Raw genomic sequence first — 12,494 nt, forward strand, 5'->3', positions numbered from 1 at the left:
CTGACCTTAAATCAAGATCTTAGATTCAGTTATCTTATCACAATCTCTTGTTGCTTTTTCTAAGTCCCAAGTAGATCCAGAAATCAAACACCTAAGAAGTATTTAGGGTTATTGTAGTTCGTGAAGTAGTAGACGGACGACATTGCAGAATGCTACTTTTCACAATCTTTTCAAGTGCCTAAGAAAGAATTAAATGTCTTCCTTTTTTTGGCAGTGAAAATAGATTGTAGCTTTTAAAGCAGTCAGGGATACCTTCTTTGACCTTGATCCAGAAGAAATAGCTTTGAAGAAAATTGACATTAAAATTAAGAAACCCAAACTTTTTCAGCAAGAACATAAGTTGTTATGAATAATGGGAGAAATAGGATTCTAAATTTTAAGTTTTTACTTGTGGGACTTTAGAAATGTCAGCATGTAAACGATTACACAATTAGCCAAACAACCTAGGCTTATCGGTTGTTTACACGCACACCCCTCCCCTTGCTGTATCAGAGGCAGCGGAGGGTGGGGGTGGGAACTGTGAACGTGAAGACCCGACTCTCATGTTGGTGCCCCACGAGCACCAGATCCTGTGGAGCCACCTCCCTCCCACCCCTGCAGTGCTGCCCCTGATAGAGAGGCAGCAGCAAGTGTGGGGTTCGGGGTCTGGGGGGGAGAGAGAGAGAGAAGCAGGAGCCGTTATGTGACAAGCTTACTTTCAAGTCAGTTCCATGCATGTATTGACTGTCATGGAGCCATCTTCCCCCCTGCACTGCTACCTCTCTATCAGAGGCATCAAGGTGAGGAGGCAAGTGGAAGCCGATACATGTGGGGAGCCAGCTTTTAAGCTGTCTCTCTGTGTGTGCCAGCTCTGCTGAGCTGCTTATCCACCCCCCCCCCCCTTTGCTGCTTCCCACACAGGCAACGATGGGAGGAGCAGGCTGGAGCCAGTGCTCTCAGAGCAGCAGCCATAGATGCTGGAGCCACCTCTATCCATGGGGAGCTTGACCCCCTCCCTCCCCTGCAGGGTGGCAGGTGAGAGCTGATCTGTGTGGGGATCTGTTTTTTAAATTAGCTCCCCTCGTGGACTGGCTCTCTCCTGCTATACCACGCTGCTACCTCTGATACAGCGGCAGCAGTGTGGGATGGCAGGGGCTCCCTGGGAGTGGGGCTAGGAGCGCACTAGCTGCCACCCCTGCTCCTGGGGACTAGAGATGTTAGATATTGTGTAATTGAATAGTGAATCTTAGTGGTTACACAACTATTTGATAGTCTCCAGGGGTTGGGCCAAGCAGCCAGTGTGCTACCAGACCCACTCCTGGGGAGCTCCCTGCCACCTGCACTGCTGCCCCGCTATCAGAGGCAGTGTGGGTTGCAGAAGGGAGCTTGTCTGCTGGGGAGCCAGTTTAAAAGCCAGCTACCCGCACAGATCTGCTGCCTGCTGCCCTGGGCTGCTGCCTCTGATACAGCAGCAGCCCTTGTCTGCGAGGGGTCCTAGCTCCCTACAGACGGGCTGCTGCTGCAGACTAGCCTCTGTCTGCAGTGAGCCCGGGCTTCCGCAGCTTCCCCTGCCCCACTCCGCACCCCAGCACTGTTGCCTCGTGGGGTGGGGGAGGCAGCACCAGGGAGTTGCCTTTTAACCGGCTCCCACCCACATATCAGCTCCAGCCTGCCCCTCTCACCCTCTATCAGAGACAGCAGCATGGGAGTAGGGAGGGAGGTAGGCGGATATGGTGCTCATGGGGAGCCTGCTTAAAGCCAGCTTCTCATGGGCACTGGCTCCTGCTCTCCCCCTTTATTTTGTCAGTTAAGAGCAAAAAAGTAAGTCCTGTAACAGAAAATTGTTTCCTTATTTGGTTCTCGTGGGGGACTTTAATCACCCTGACATCTGTTTGGAGACCAATATGGCAGCACACAGGCAATCCGGGAAGTTTCTGGAGAATGTTGGGGATAGCTTCTTGGTACAAGTGCTGCAGGATCTGACCAGGGGCCGTGCGCAGCTTGACCTGCTGCTCACAAACAGGGAGGAGCTAATAGGGGAAGTAGAGGTGGGTGACAACATGAGATGGTAGATTTCAGGATCCTGACCAAAGGAAGAAAAGAGAGTAGTAAAATACACACCTTGGACTTCAGCAAAGCAGACTTTGACTCCCTCAGGGACCTCATGGGCGGAATCCCCTGGGATGCTAACAGGAAAGGGAAAGGAGCCTAGGAGAGCTGGCAGTATTTTAAAGAAGCCTTATTGAAGGCACAGAAAAAAACCATTCCAATGCATAGCAAGAGAAGCAAATATGATAGGAGACCGGATTGGCTTACCGGGGAAATCCTTGGTGAACTTAATCACAAAAAGGGAGTTTACAAAAAGTGGAAACTTGGACAGATGACTAGGGAAGGATATGAATGTATAGCTTGAGAATACAGGGTGTCAGTCCCCGTAATACACGAGGTTCGAAGGGATGCCGGAAAGGATGAGACCACAACTGGGGGTTTCAAAAAGTACAAACTGATTTTATTTTGATGACGCCAGACAATCATCAGAACAAAAATTAAACGGATTGCCAGACAACACAAAACAATTCCCTGAGGCTTTTCTAAATCACAATAATTCCCAATAACTGCCCAGGGGTTAGGAACAGTTGAATTAACACTGGTATTGTCCATAGGGCTGATTATTTACACAACTTTATACAAGGAAACAGTAAAAAACCTAAACCACAACTATTTATAAACTAACTTAGTAACTTTTTAGCCACTGTCACTTGACAAGCAATAAGGACAACTAAAAAATCAATTAGGATAGGGATGATGGCGGGGGGGGGGGGTTATACCAGTTCTGGAGACAGCAGGAACACAAGTACCGGTCACACGCTCATAAACTGTCTCCACTCTGGTCGACCAACTCAGAGTACGCTCAGTAAGACTCGAGAGCAGGGGGTGCAAGGCGTCTGGGTGATCAGGCCAGGCGTTCACTCGATGCGAATCCCCAGTGAGAGAGGGGCTGCCTGCCTGTTTTATTGCCTGTGAACTTATCACCCCATGGTTAGTTTTTGCTGCAGTGGGTGGAGTAGCAGGCCTGAGCACAAGTCAGCCCATTGGCTGATCTTTTACTGCAATGGGTGGAGCGAGCAGGGGAAGATTATTAATTTACATGCCCTTATATGGAAAACACTCCACCTCACAGACAGAGCCCCCTATACCAGCCTCAGAGGTATTACAGGCTATGGCTCCCTGCGACGGGCAGCCATTTCTGATGTTCTGTCTTGGACACAGGGGAGTTATCAGGAAGGCGAAAGCACAATTGGAATTGCGAATTGCAAGGGATGTGAAGGATAACAAGAAAGGTTTCTACAGGCATGTTAGCAAGAAGAGGGTGATCAGAAGGGATGTAGGGCCCCTACTGGATGAAGGAGGTAACCTAATGACAGATGATGTGGGGAAAGCTGAAGTACTCAATGCTTTCTTTGCCTCTGTATTCACGGACAAGGTCAGCCCACAGACTAATGCGCTAAGTGATGCAATATGGGACGATGGTGGACAGCCCTTGGTGGGGATAGAAGAGGTTAGGAACTATTTAAAAAAGCTAAAAGTACATAAATCCAGACTTAATACATCTGAAGGTACTGAGGGAGTTGGCAAATGTCATTGAGAAGCCTTTGGCCATTATCTTTGAAAAGTTGTGGAGATCAGGAGAGATCCCAGGTGACTGGAAAAAGGCAAATGTAGTGCCCATCTTTAAGAAAGGGAGGGAGGACCATCCAGGGACGTATAGGCCAGTCAGCCTTACCTCAGTCCCTGGAAAAATCATGGAGGGGATCCTCAAGGAATCCATTTTAAAGTACTTGGAAGAGGGAAAGGTGATCAGGAATAGTCAGCATGGATTTATGAAGGGCAAGTCGTGCCTAACCAATTTGATTAGCTTCTATGATGAAGTAACTGGCTCTGTGGATATGGAGAAGTCAGTGGATGTGATATACCTTGACTTTAGCAAGGCTTTTGATACAGTCTCCCACAATATTCTTGCCAGCAAGTTAAGGGAATGTGGATTGGATAAATGGACGGTAAGATGGATAGAAAGTTGGCTGGAAGGTTGGGCCCAGCGGGTAGTGATCAATGGCTTGATGTCAGGATGGCAGTCGATTTCTAGCCGAGTGCCCTAAGGTTTGGTTCTGGGACCTGTTTTGTTCAACATCTTTATTAATGACCTGGATGAGGGGATGGATTGCATGCTCAGCAAGTTTGTGGATCATACTAAGCTAGAGGGAGAGGTAGATACGCTTAAGGGCAGAGATATGGTCCAGAGTGACTTAGACAAATTGGAGGATTGGGCCACAAGAAATCTGATGAGGTTCAACAAAGACAAGAGTAGAATCCTGCACTTGGGACAGAAGAATCCCAAGCATTGTTACAGGCTGAGGAACAACTGGCTAAGCAGCAGTTCTGTAGAAAAAGACCTGGGGATTAGAGTGGATGAGAAGCTGGACATGAGTCAACAGTGTGCTCTTGTAGCTGAGAAGGCTAATGGCATATTAGGTTGCATTAGGAGGAGCATTGCCAGCAGATCCAGAAATGTGATTATTCCTCTTTACTTGGCTCTGGTGAGTCCACATCTGGATTGTGTCCCGTTCTGGGCCCCCAATTACAGGAAGGATGTGGATGCATTGGAGAAGGTCTAGCAGAGGGCAACCAAAATAATTAGGGGGATGGAGCATATGACCTACAAGGAGAAGCTGAGGGAGTTGGGTCTATTTATTCTGCAGAAGAGATGAGTGAGGAGGGGATTTGATAGCAGCCTTCAACTTCCTGAAGGGAGGTTCCAAAGAGGATGGAGAAAGGCTGTTCACAGCAGTGATGGATGGCAGAACAAGGAACAATGATTCTCAAGTTGTGGTGGGAGAGGGCCAGGTTGGATTTTAGGAAAAACTATTTCACTAGGAGGGTGGTGAAGCACTGGAATGGGTTACCTAGGGAAGTAGTGTTGTCTCCATCCCTAGAGGTGTTTAAGTCTCGGCTTGACAAAGCCCTGGCTGGGTTGATTTAATTGGGATTGGTCCTGCCTTGGGCAGGGGGCTGGAGTTGATGGTCTTCTAAGGTCTCTTACAGCTCTAGGGTTCTATGAGTCTATTATTATTTACATATATAAATGTGGTAAATTTTAAGGAAATGTGGTTTGGTTTTGTTAATCTTGAAGATGGAAATTGATAATTGCATCTTTCTTAGAGGTGAGAGGAGAGGTTGTACTGACACACATTTAAAGGAACTGATGCAATTTATTAATTTATGCTAACTTTGTGGGTGTCTCCATTTTTCTTCACCAAAGATAATTGGAAAACTTTTTCTGTGTGTTGTATCATGCTGTTCTAGCATAGAAGGTCAGTCTATGTTAATCAGACTGTTTTTATTTTTCATTGCTTTTTCTTGATTGTTTGGCTATAAGTCAAAGTGGAGACTGTTGAAACAGAGGTGTGTAATTGACAATAGCTAAGCTTAAGTCAGCGAGCCCTCTCAGATTTGTAAAGTAGCTCTGTAAACTTTAATTACGTGCTCTCTTTCAGCATTACAACTTCAAAGTCATCATAAGTTTAATCTGTCTGACCTGCATTACTCCCTCTTTCATTTTTTTTTAAAGAAGGTCTCCTTTCTTTGTCACTCCGTTTAAGTTCCTACTTAACACAAAGCGATTCTTGTACTGTATTTTTAGCCAAATTTTCTAAAGTTTTCTTATCCATGTTATGTAAATCATTTAGTGATACAGATAAAGCTTTTGAAAATCATGAGAGTTCTATATAGTTAGGAAAGCAGCAAACATGATTTCCAAATTTCTGCTACACTCTGTTCACTTTACCTTATTCTCCATCTTACTCCCACCCTGATTTTTCTGGTGCTGGGACTATATTCTCTATTTGTACAGCTCCTACTATAACAGGAGCATAATAATTATTGCAGTTCCTATTAGTATTGTGATAGAAATGTAGCCGTGTTAGTCTGGTGTAGCTGAAACAAAATACAGGACTATGTAGCACTTTAAAGACTAACAAGATGGTTTATTAGATGATGAGCTTTCGTGGGCCAGACCCACTTCCTCAGATCAAATAGTGGAAGAAAATAGTCACAACCACGATCTTTGGTATATATGGTTGTGACTATTTTCTTCCACTATTTGATCTGAGGAAGTGGGTCTGGCCCTCGAAAGCTCATCATCTAATAAACCATCTTGTTAGTCTTTAAAGTGCTACATAGTCCTGTATTTTGTTTCACCTATTAGTATTGTAAGACACTATTACTAATAACAGTAATGTAATTTCTTCTTTAAACTTTGAAGGATATGTTAAAGTAGGTTTAATCATATCGTTTAAGTGTAATCCTATAGGTGTGGTTATAATGCATTTTGTGTCCCCAAATAATAGACACTTTTGTGTGGGGTGGGGGTGTTTAAAATATCGAGGATGGAATTTTTGAAAGTGTTCATACGGGTTTAACTCTGCCCCCATCTGAAGGTTTTGGAAAATCCTTCTTAGGGTATGTCTACACAGGAAAGTTATTTTGAAATAACAGCCCTTATTTCAAAATAACTTTCCTAGTGTCTACACAGCCAAATCGCTATTTCGAAATAAATTTGAAATAAGCGGAGCACTTATTTCGAATTTGGTAAACCTCATTCTGCGAGGAATAGCGCCAAATTCGAAATAGCTCTTTTGAAATAAATGCTGTGTAGACACTTATTTCGAAATAGGGGGCCTCCAGCCTTCCCAGGGAGCCCTGGTGGCCACTCCAGCCTCAACCAAGAACACTCCTCTCCCTCCCTGCCCCTTCCCCCCTGAAGCCCTTAAAGGTGTAGACTCTGGCCATAGTGCCTGTGCCAGCTCCAAGCCTGCCAGCCCAGAGCCAGCAGTCACTGCCCCATACCCAGTGGCCCCAAAACATGAGCCAATAAGCCACTGGTAGCCAGCCCTCCACCTGCTCCCCAGGAGCAGTCTGCCAGCTCCCAGGAGCCTGCCAGGGCCCAGAGAAGGCGGGCACCTTCCTGGTCCAGGGTGGAGATCATGGACCTTATTCAGGTTTGGGGGGGATGCTCCCAACATCCATGATCTCTGCACTAGAGGGAGGAATCTGTGGCAGGACACCTGCCAGCCTGGTCACCAAAGGCCACATGCGAACCCAGGAGCATGTTTGCGTGAAAATCAAGTTGGTCTGGGGAGACTCCCACCCCTAAGCCCTGAGCTTCCCCTCCTCCTCCTTCCCTTTGCTTCCCTATTCCAGCTCCCTCCTCCCAGGTTCCCCCCCCCCCCCGCCTCCTTTCCCCAGTCTCACCAGAATTTCATTCCTTCCCCCCTAGTTTTGTTAAATAAAGAGAGTTTGTGTTCATGAAAATACATGAATTTTATTTGACATCAGGAAGGGGGGTTAGGGAGGGGTAAGTGGAAGGACGTGAGGGAGGAATGAGGCACAAGCCCTGAGTGGGGCAGACCAGGGAGGCTCTTAGTGCTCCTCAGGATGGAAGCTCTCCTGCAGGGCCTCCTAATATTGACAGCCCCCCGATGGACCTCCCAGATGGCAGGCTGCAGAAAGTGCAGCCAGGCTCTCAGCAACGTGTCCACGAGAAGCACCAGAGTGCCCAGGGGCAACTCTGGCTCCATGCTGCAGAGTGCTGTGATGTCCAGAGTGAGGACAGCCAGAGCGCACACAGACAAAATGCTTTGCTGTCACTCATTGAGGTAGACAAGTAAGCAGGGAAACCTGAGAACTGGCTATCCAAGGTGAGGTCCCTTTAAGCACAGCCCCACACAGTAAGTCCTGACCTGGTGCCCTGCCGGAACTGTTTCCAGCCAGCCTTAAATGCGATTCAGAGTTCACTCAGTGTGGACGCGCTATTTCAAAATAGCAAAACACTGTTTCGAAATGCATTTTGTGTGTAGACACATTATTTCGACATAAGCTATTTTGAAATAACACTATAGTGTAGACATGCCCTTATAGAGCTTAATGTACGACTGAAGTCCTCTGCATGAGGTGGTTAACATTAATAAAGGATATTTGTTTTAAACATACAGGTAAGCGGGTGATACCAACAAGTTTGATGAAAGGAGATGAATGAGATACTGCAACTTTTAAAAAATGTCAGCTTTTGGGATGTGTTTTCCACGTTCCGTGTATAGAATAAAATGCACTTTGCTTTCATGATACACTTTTCTTCTCCCCCTCAAATTGATGTAGTTCAGTGCTTACTTAGCCCTTCACTTAAAGTAACTTTAATTTTCATGTTGCTTAAAGTTGGCTTAAAGGACTACTTGCAAGATATGTTTATAAAAATAATCAGAACATTTGAGACTTTGACTTTCTAAAAAATTTGAAAAATATCAATAGTAATTTCTTTAAACTCCTCTTCCTCCCCCTCCCCAAACTAAAAGAATTATAACTTTGAGATTTTCATCTTCTGTTTTTATCTTCTATATGGGTGTCAGGTTTCAGTGTGTCAGTATACTGCAAAATAGTAATCCTTAAATAATCTGTGTCATTTAATAAACACTGCCTGGCTTTTGGAGTGATTAAAAGAGTGTAATTTGCCTTTCAGAATATTATTAATTATCACTGATAGAAAAGGCTCAGTGATCAAGCTATCAGAAAGTCACCTTATATGGAAACAATTAATGTTGGAAATGATGCACTATAGCTGTGTGCAATACAATATGGCTTAGGTTACAGGGGGAAAAAAAGGGGAGTATAAAGAGTATTTAATAATTATAACTAAGAGTATTTAATTACTAATATACAAATAATTAAAACTTACATTATTTAGGACAAGTCATTTGATAGTTCTTATATGATGTGGAATAGATTTAGGACTCATAGATTAAAAAGATATTTTATAGATCCTCCCAAAAATATGTTCATAAATTCTCTAACTGCTGTGTCTAACTTTTGCAGCCAGACAGGGCTATTAAATGGCTTGATGAATAAATAAAAACAAAATGCTTTGATGTTTATAATTCATGAGGTAAGGAGCAATCATGTGGCTAGTCAGCACAGAGATCAATCAGTGTTGATGCTGACTTAAATAGTAAAATATTAACTTGAATTTGTAGTGTCTAATTTATCTAACTATATTTGAAGGAAGAAAAAACTGGAAAGATCCCATCATAGTATTCATGATTTCTTTTTTCCTATTCTGTGAGCTAGAGGTTTAGTTTAGATCAGACGTATAAATTTAGTTGGCTACACTTTTACTATCTGTAGTTTTAATGTTAATTAAATTATTTTGGTATATAAATCTGAAAGTATTATGCTATTGTAGTATTCTTTTTAAAGCATAATTTTATATTAAATCTTAAAATGAGAGTGGAGCACAGCTTGAATATAAAAATAATTTTACTAAAGTATAGCTGCTCTTTAGTTGCATTAATTACTGTATTGTGGCCTAGTATGTAACCCTGCTGAATCCTGTAGGTTTTTAAAAGTCTATTCTCAAAAAATATTGCAGAATTAATATTACAGTGCAACCAGAAATAACTGTTTTTATCGAAAACAAGCAAACAAACAAAAAGAAATTGCTTTGTGACTCTAGAAAAAGGGATTTTAATTGGATTAGATGCAGTACCAACATCAACTGAGATGTAATATCCACGAGATGGTCTAAAGGCAAATGCAGTTTCTATATACAAATTTTTGAAAACCTCACATAACAAAGAGTCCTTTGAGTGCAACTGTCAACCTCTAGCAGAGTAGAAGTTGCATATGAAATGCATGGCCTCTCAGTTCTTTTTCAGTTTAAGCCTTTCCCTGCCTCTTTCGTACAATAGAATGATTTTTCAAGGAAGGTTGCTATCTTATTGCCTAAAGTCTGAATATAGTAAAGGCTGTTTGTCTTTCCATTCTTTCATACAGGTTAGTACACAGAATATGAAGATGGGTGGGCTGCCTCGTACTACTCCACCTACACAGAAACCACCCAGCCCACCAATGTCAGGAAAAGGAACTATTGGGTGAGTACACGTTTCAGAGCTGTGTTAATCTGTTTCAGCAAAAACTACGAGGAGTCTTATGGCATTTTAAAAGATTAACACATTTATTTAAGCATAAGCTTTTGTAGGCTGGAGCCCACTTTGTCAGATGCACGATCCACTTTATGCATCTGATGAAGTGGGTTCCAGCCCATGGAAGTGTATGTTGTTTTTTATGATACCACAGGAGGCTTGGAGAAGTTTCACCACCATCCTTTGTACTGACCACATCTTAAATTTGAGTGATGTGTTGCAGCCTATGTTTAATAAAGGTCATTAAAAGTTTTATTCAGGAAGCCTACCTTTAATTTGTTTTGGCTTGTGTTATCTGTTGTAGACAGAATTAGTGGTGTGTTTTTTCTGACAGGTTGTAGTGTATCTGCAGTAGCCACTGTAATATCTGAACTGATATATTGTGCCACAAGTTGGGCATATATGGTGCTTTCCAGTGAAGCTGTATATTCCTGAATTTTTACATTTTCTTCACATGATGGAGTCCTTCTGAATTAGGTCCTAAGGAATAGGAGCAATTCCAGTTACTGCATTATTGTTGTGTATGTTTATGTAATGGCGAGTCCTGAAACAGAGCTTGTTGTGTTAAATTCAAAATGTCATATTTACATGTAAGCAGACTATTTTCATCTAGTAGTGGAAATGCAAATTGCCCCCCCCCCAACTGCTCATTCAGATCAAGAAAATAAAATTTCTGTTTATGAAATGGAGAGCGTAAATCCCATCTTACATTCACGTGTCATAAGTTGAATATTAGACGTGTGCAAACACCATTTTTGAGCCCCTTAGATTTTGCTGCAAGTAACTGTAATTTTGCACTTGTAAAAGATCTGTGGCTGTGCTATATTCTGACTGAATTTGCTTTTGTATGTATTGCATTTTTTGTCCAGGCGTCACTCTCCCTATCGCACACTGGAGCCAGTGCGTCCTCCAGTGGTACCAAATGACTATGTTCCTAGCCCAACACGTAATATGGCTCCTTCACAACAGAGTCCTGTTAGAACAGCTTCTGTGAATCAGAGGAATCGCACATACAGGTATTCAGTCTATTCCTGCACAGAAGGTTTTTGGCCTAATACAATAATCTATATAAGATGTACTGGTGTGATTAAAATCAAACCCAGATCCTGCAATGGAACCTCACAAATACATTATTGGCCGAGAAATCCATTGTGTACTGGCACATGGACATAATTAAAACAAGCATATTCCATCATATAATTTACTTCACTTATCCCACAATTACATTTTTGTATTAGTAAAATTGTGTAGTAAATACAGTCTTAGTAATAAGGAAATTAGCAACATTATTACTCTTATCCAGCAGTGGGCAACTAAGGCTAGTGAGGAGGCCACATCCATGGCCCTCCTTCATCTCAGCGGGCTGCAAGATTGAAATCAGGCATGTGCACTAACCATGACCCCAAGAATAAGATTAAATACATTGTGCTTGATTCTCCTCCTTTATCACGCCTTTTCAACACAATGTGAGCCATTATTGGGGGCAAATTAAATTGCTGGCAAAAGTAACTTAAAGAAGCAGGGTTTCTCACAATGTTGTGTGCAATCAGCATGTACCTCACATGGGTTCTTGCTTTAAATATGTGTGTCACTTCTCATTTGGCAGGAGTGCTCAACTCTTCCCCTCCACTGCAGGCCCTGCTCCCATTCCACCTCTTCCCTCAAACCTCCACCCGGCTTCTTCTCTGCCCCGTCCCTTGAGCACATCCTGTCCTTTCTCCTTTCCCTCCCTCCCAGCATTTCCAGAACACCATGCATTGGCTTATGTGCCCCGTCTGGTTTCGTTTCATCTCGTCTCCCTCCCTCCTAGAATTTGAATGCTGCAAATCAGCTGATTCACAGTGTTCAGCTCTGTGACGAATGTGGGGGGAAGTGACATGGGGCACAAATCAGCTGATTCACAGCACTCCCCAATGCTGGGGTGGAAGGGGTGGAGTAGGTAAGTGTAGGGCTGGAGTGGAGGGAGAATGCAGGGCCTCACATAGAACTCTGAGGAGCTGCATGCAGGTTGTGGGCTGCAGGTTGCCCACCACTGCCTAAAATTACAAAGGTTTGGTGAGATTTTGTGTGTGCAAATTATGAGGTATGCTGATTGGAGGACTACAAATTGGTTAGGTTTGCTTGTGCTTCATAATCAAAGTCTTTTGAAAAATAAAAGATCTTGAAACTTGATGATAAAGGGGTGCTAAGCTGTTATTTAAAAATGAAATAATCACAGCATATAAATGAGGAAACCACTAGCTTTGAAGCCAGAGCTGGACCACAGTTTCAACAGAAGATATTCTTCCCATCTCTCAGATCACTCAAAGACTTAATAAGTCCTAGGAATTGTCAGAGGTGAAAAATGCTACCTGAGGGCTAAAATAGTTTCTCTTGAAATGTTAAATTCTTCTTTAAAAGGAGGCTGGCCAAATAGAACACCATATCTATTCTAAATAAGAATATTCTAATTCTATTTAATGCAGGAAATATTGATAGATTTAACTT

The 12,494-nt window shown here is 43.1% G+C and overlaps 1 protein-coding gene across 5 annotated transcripts in view; it reads left to right on the forward strand.

Moving 5' to 3' along the window:
- The window catches only part of ABI2 (abl interactor 2), a 109,649-nt gene that overhangs the window by 79,088 nt on the left and 18,067 nt on the right, over positions 1-12,494 (forward strand). For all 5 annotated transcript variants that reach the window (XR_012905253.2, XM_075933798.2, XM_075933797.2 and 2 more), the window contains 2 exons: positions 9,859-9,956; positions 10,877-11,023. Coding sequence is in view for 4 of the 5 variants with exons in the window: in XM_075933798.2 (XP_075789913.1) it covers positions 9,859-9,956; positions 10,877-11,023 (245 nt within the window). In the remaining variant the exon portion in view is untranslated. The remainder of the gene's footprint in view (positions 1-9,858; positions 9,957-10,876; positions 11,024-12,494) is intronic.

This window comes from Pelodiscus sinensis, chromosome 7, assembly GCF_052426305.1.
Source record: "Pelodiscus sinensis isolate ZL-2025 chromosome 7, ASM5242630v1, whole genome shotgun sequence".
Taxonomy (NCBI): domain Eukaryota; kingdom Metazoa; phylum Chordata; order Testudines; family Trionychidae; genus Pelodiscus; species Pelodiscus sinensis.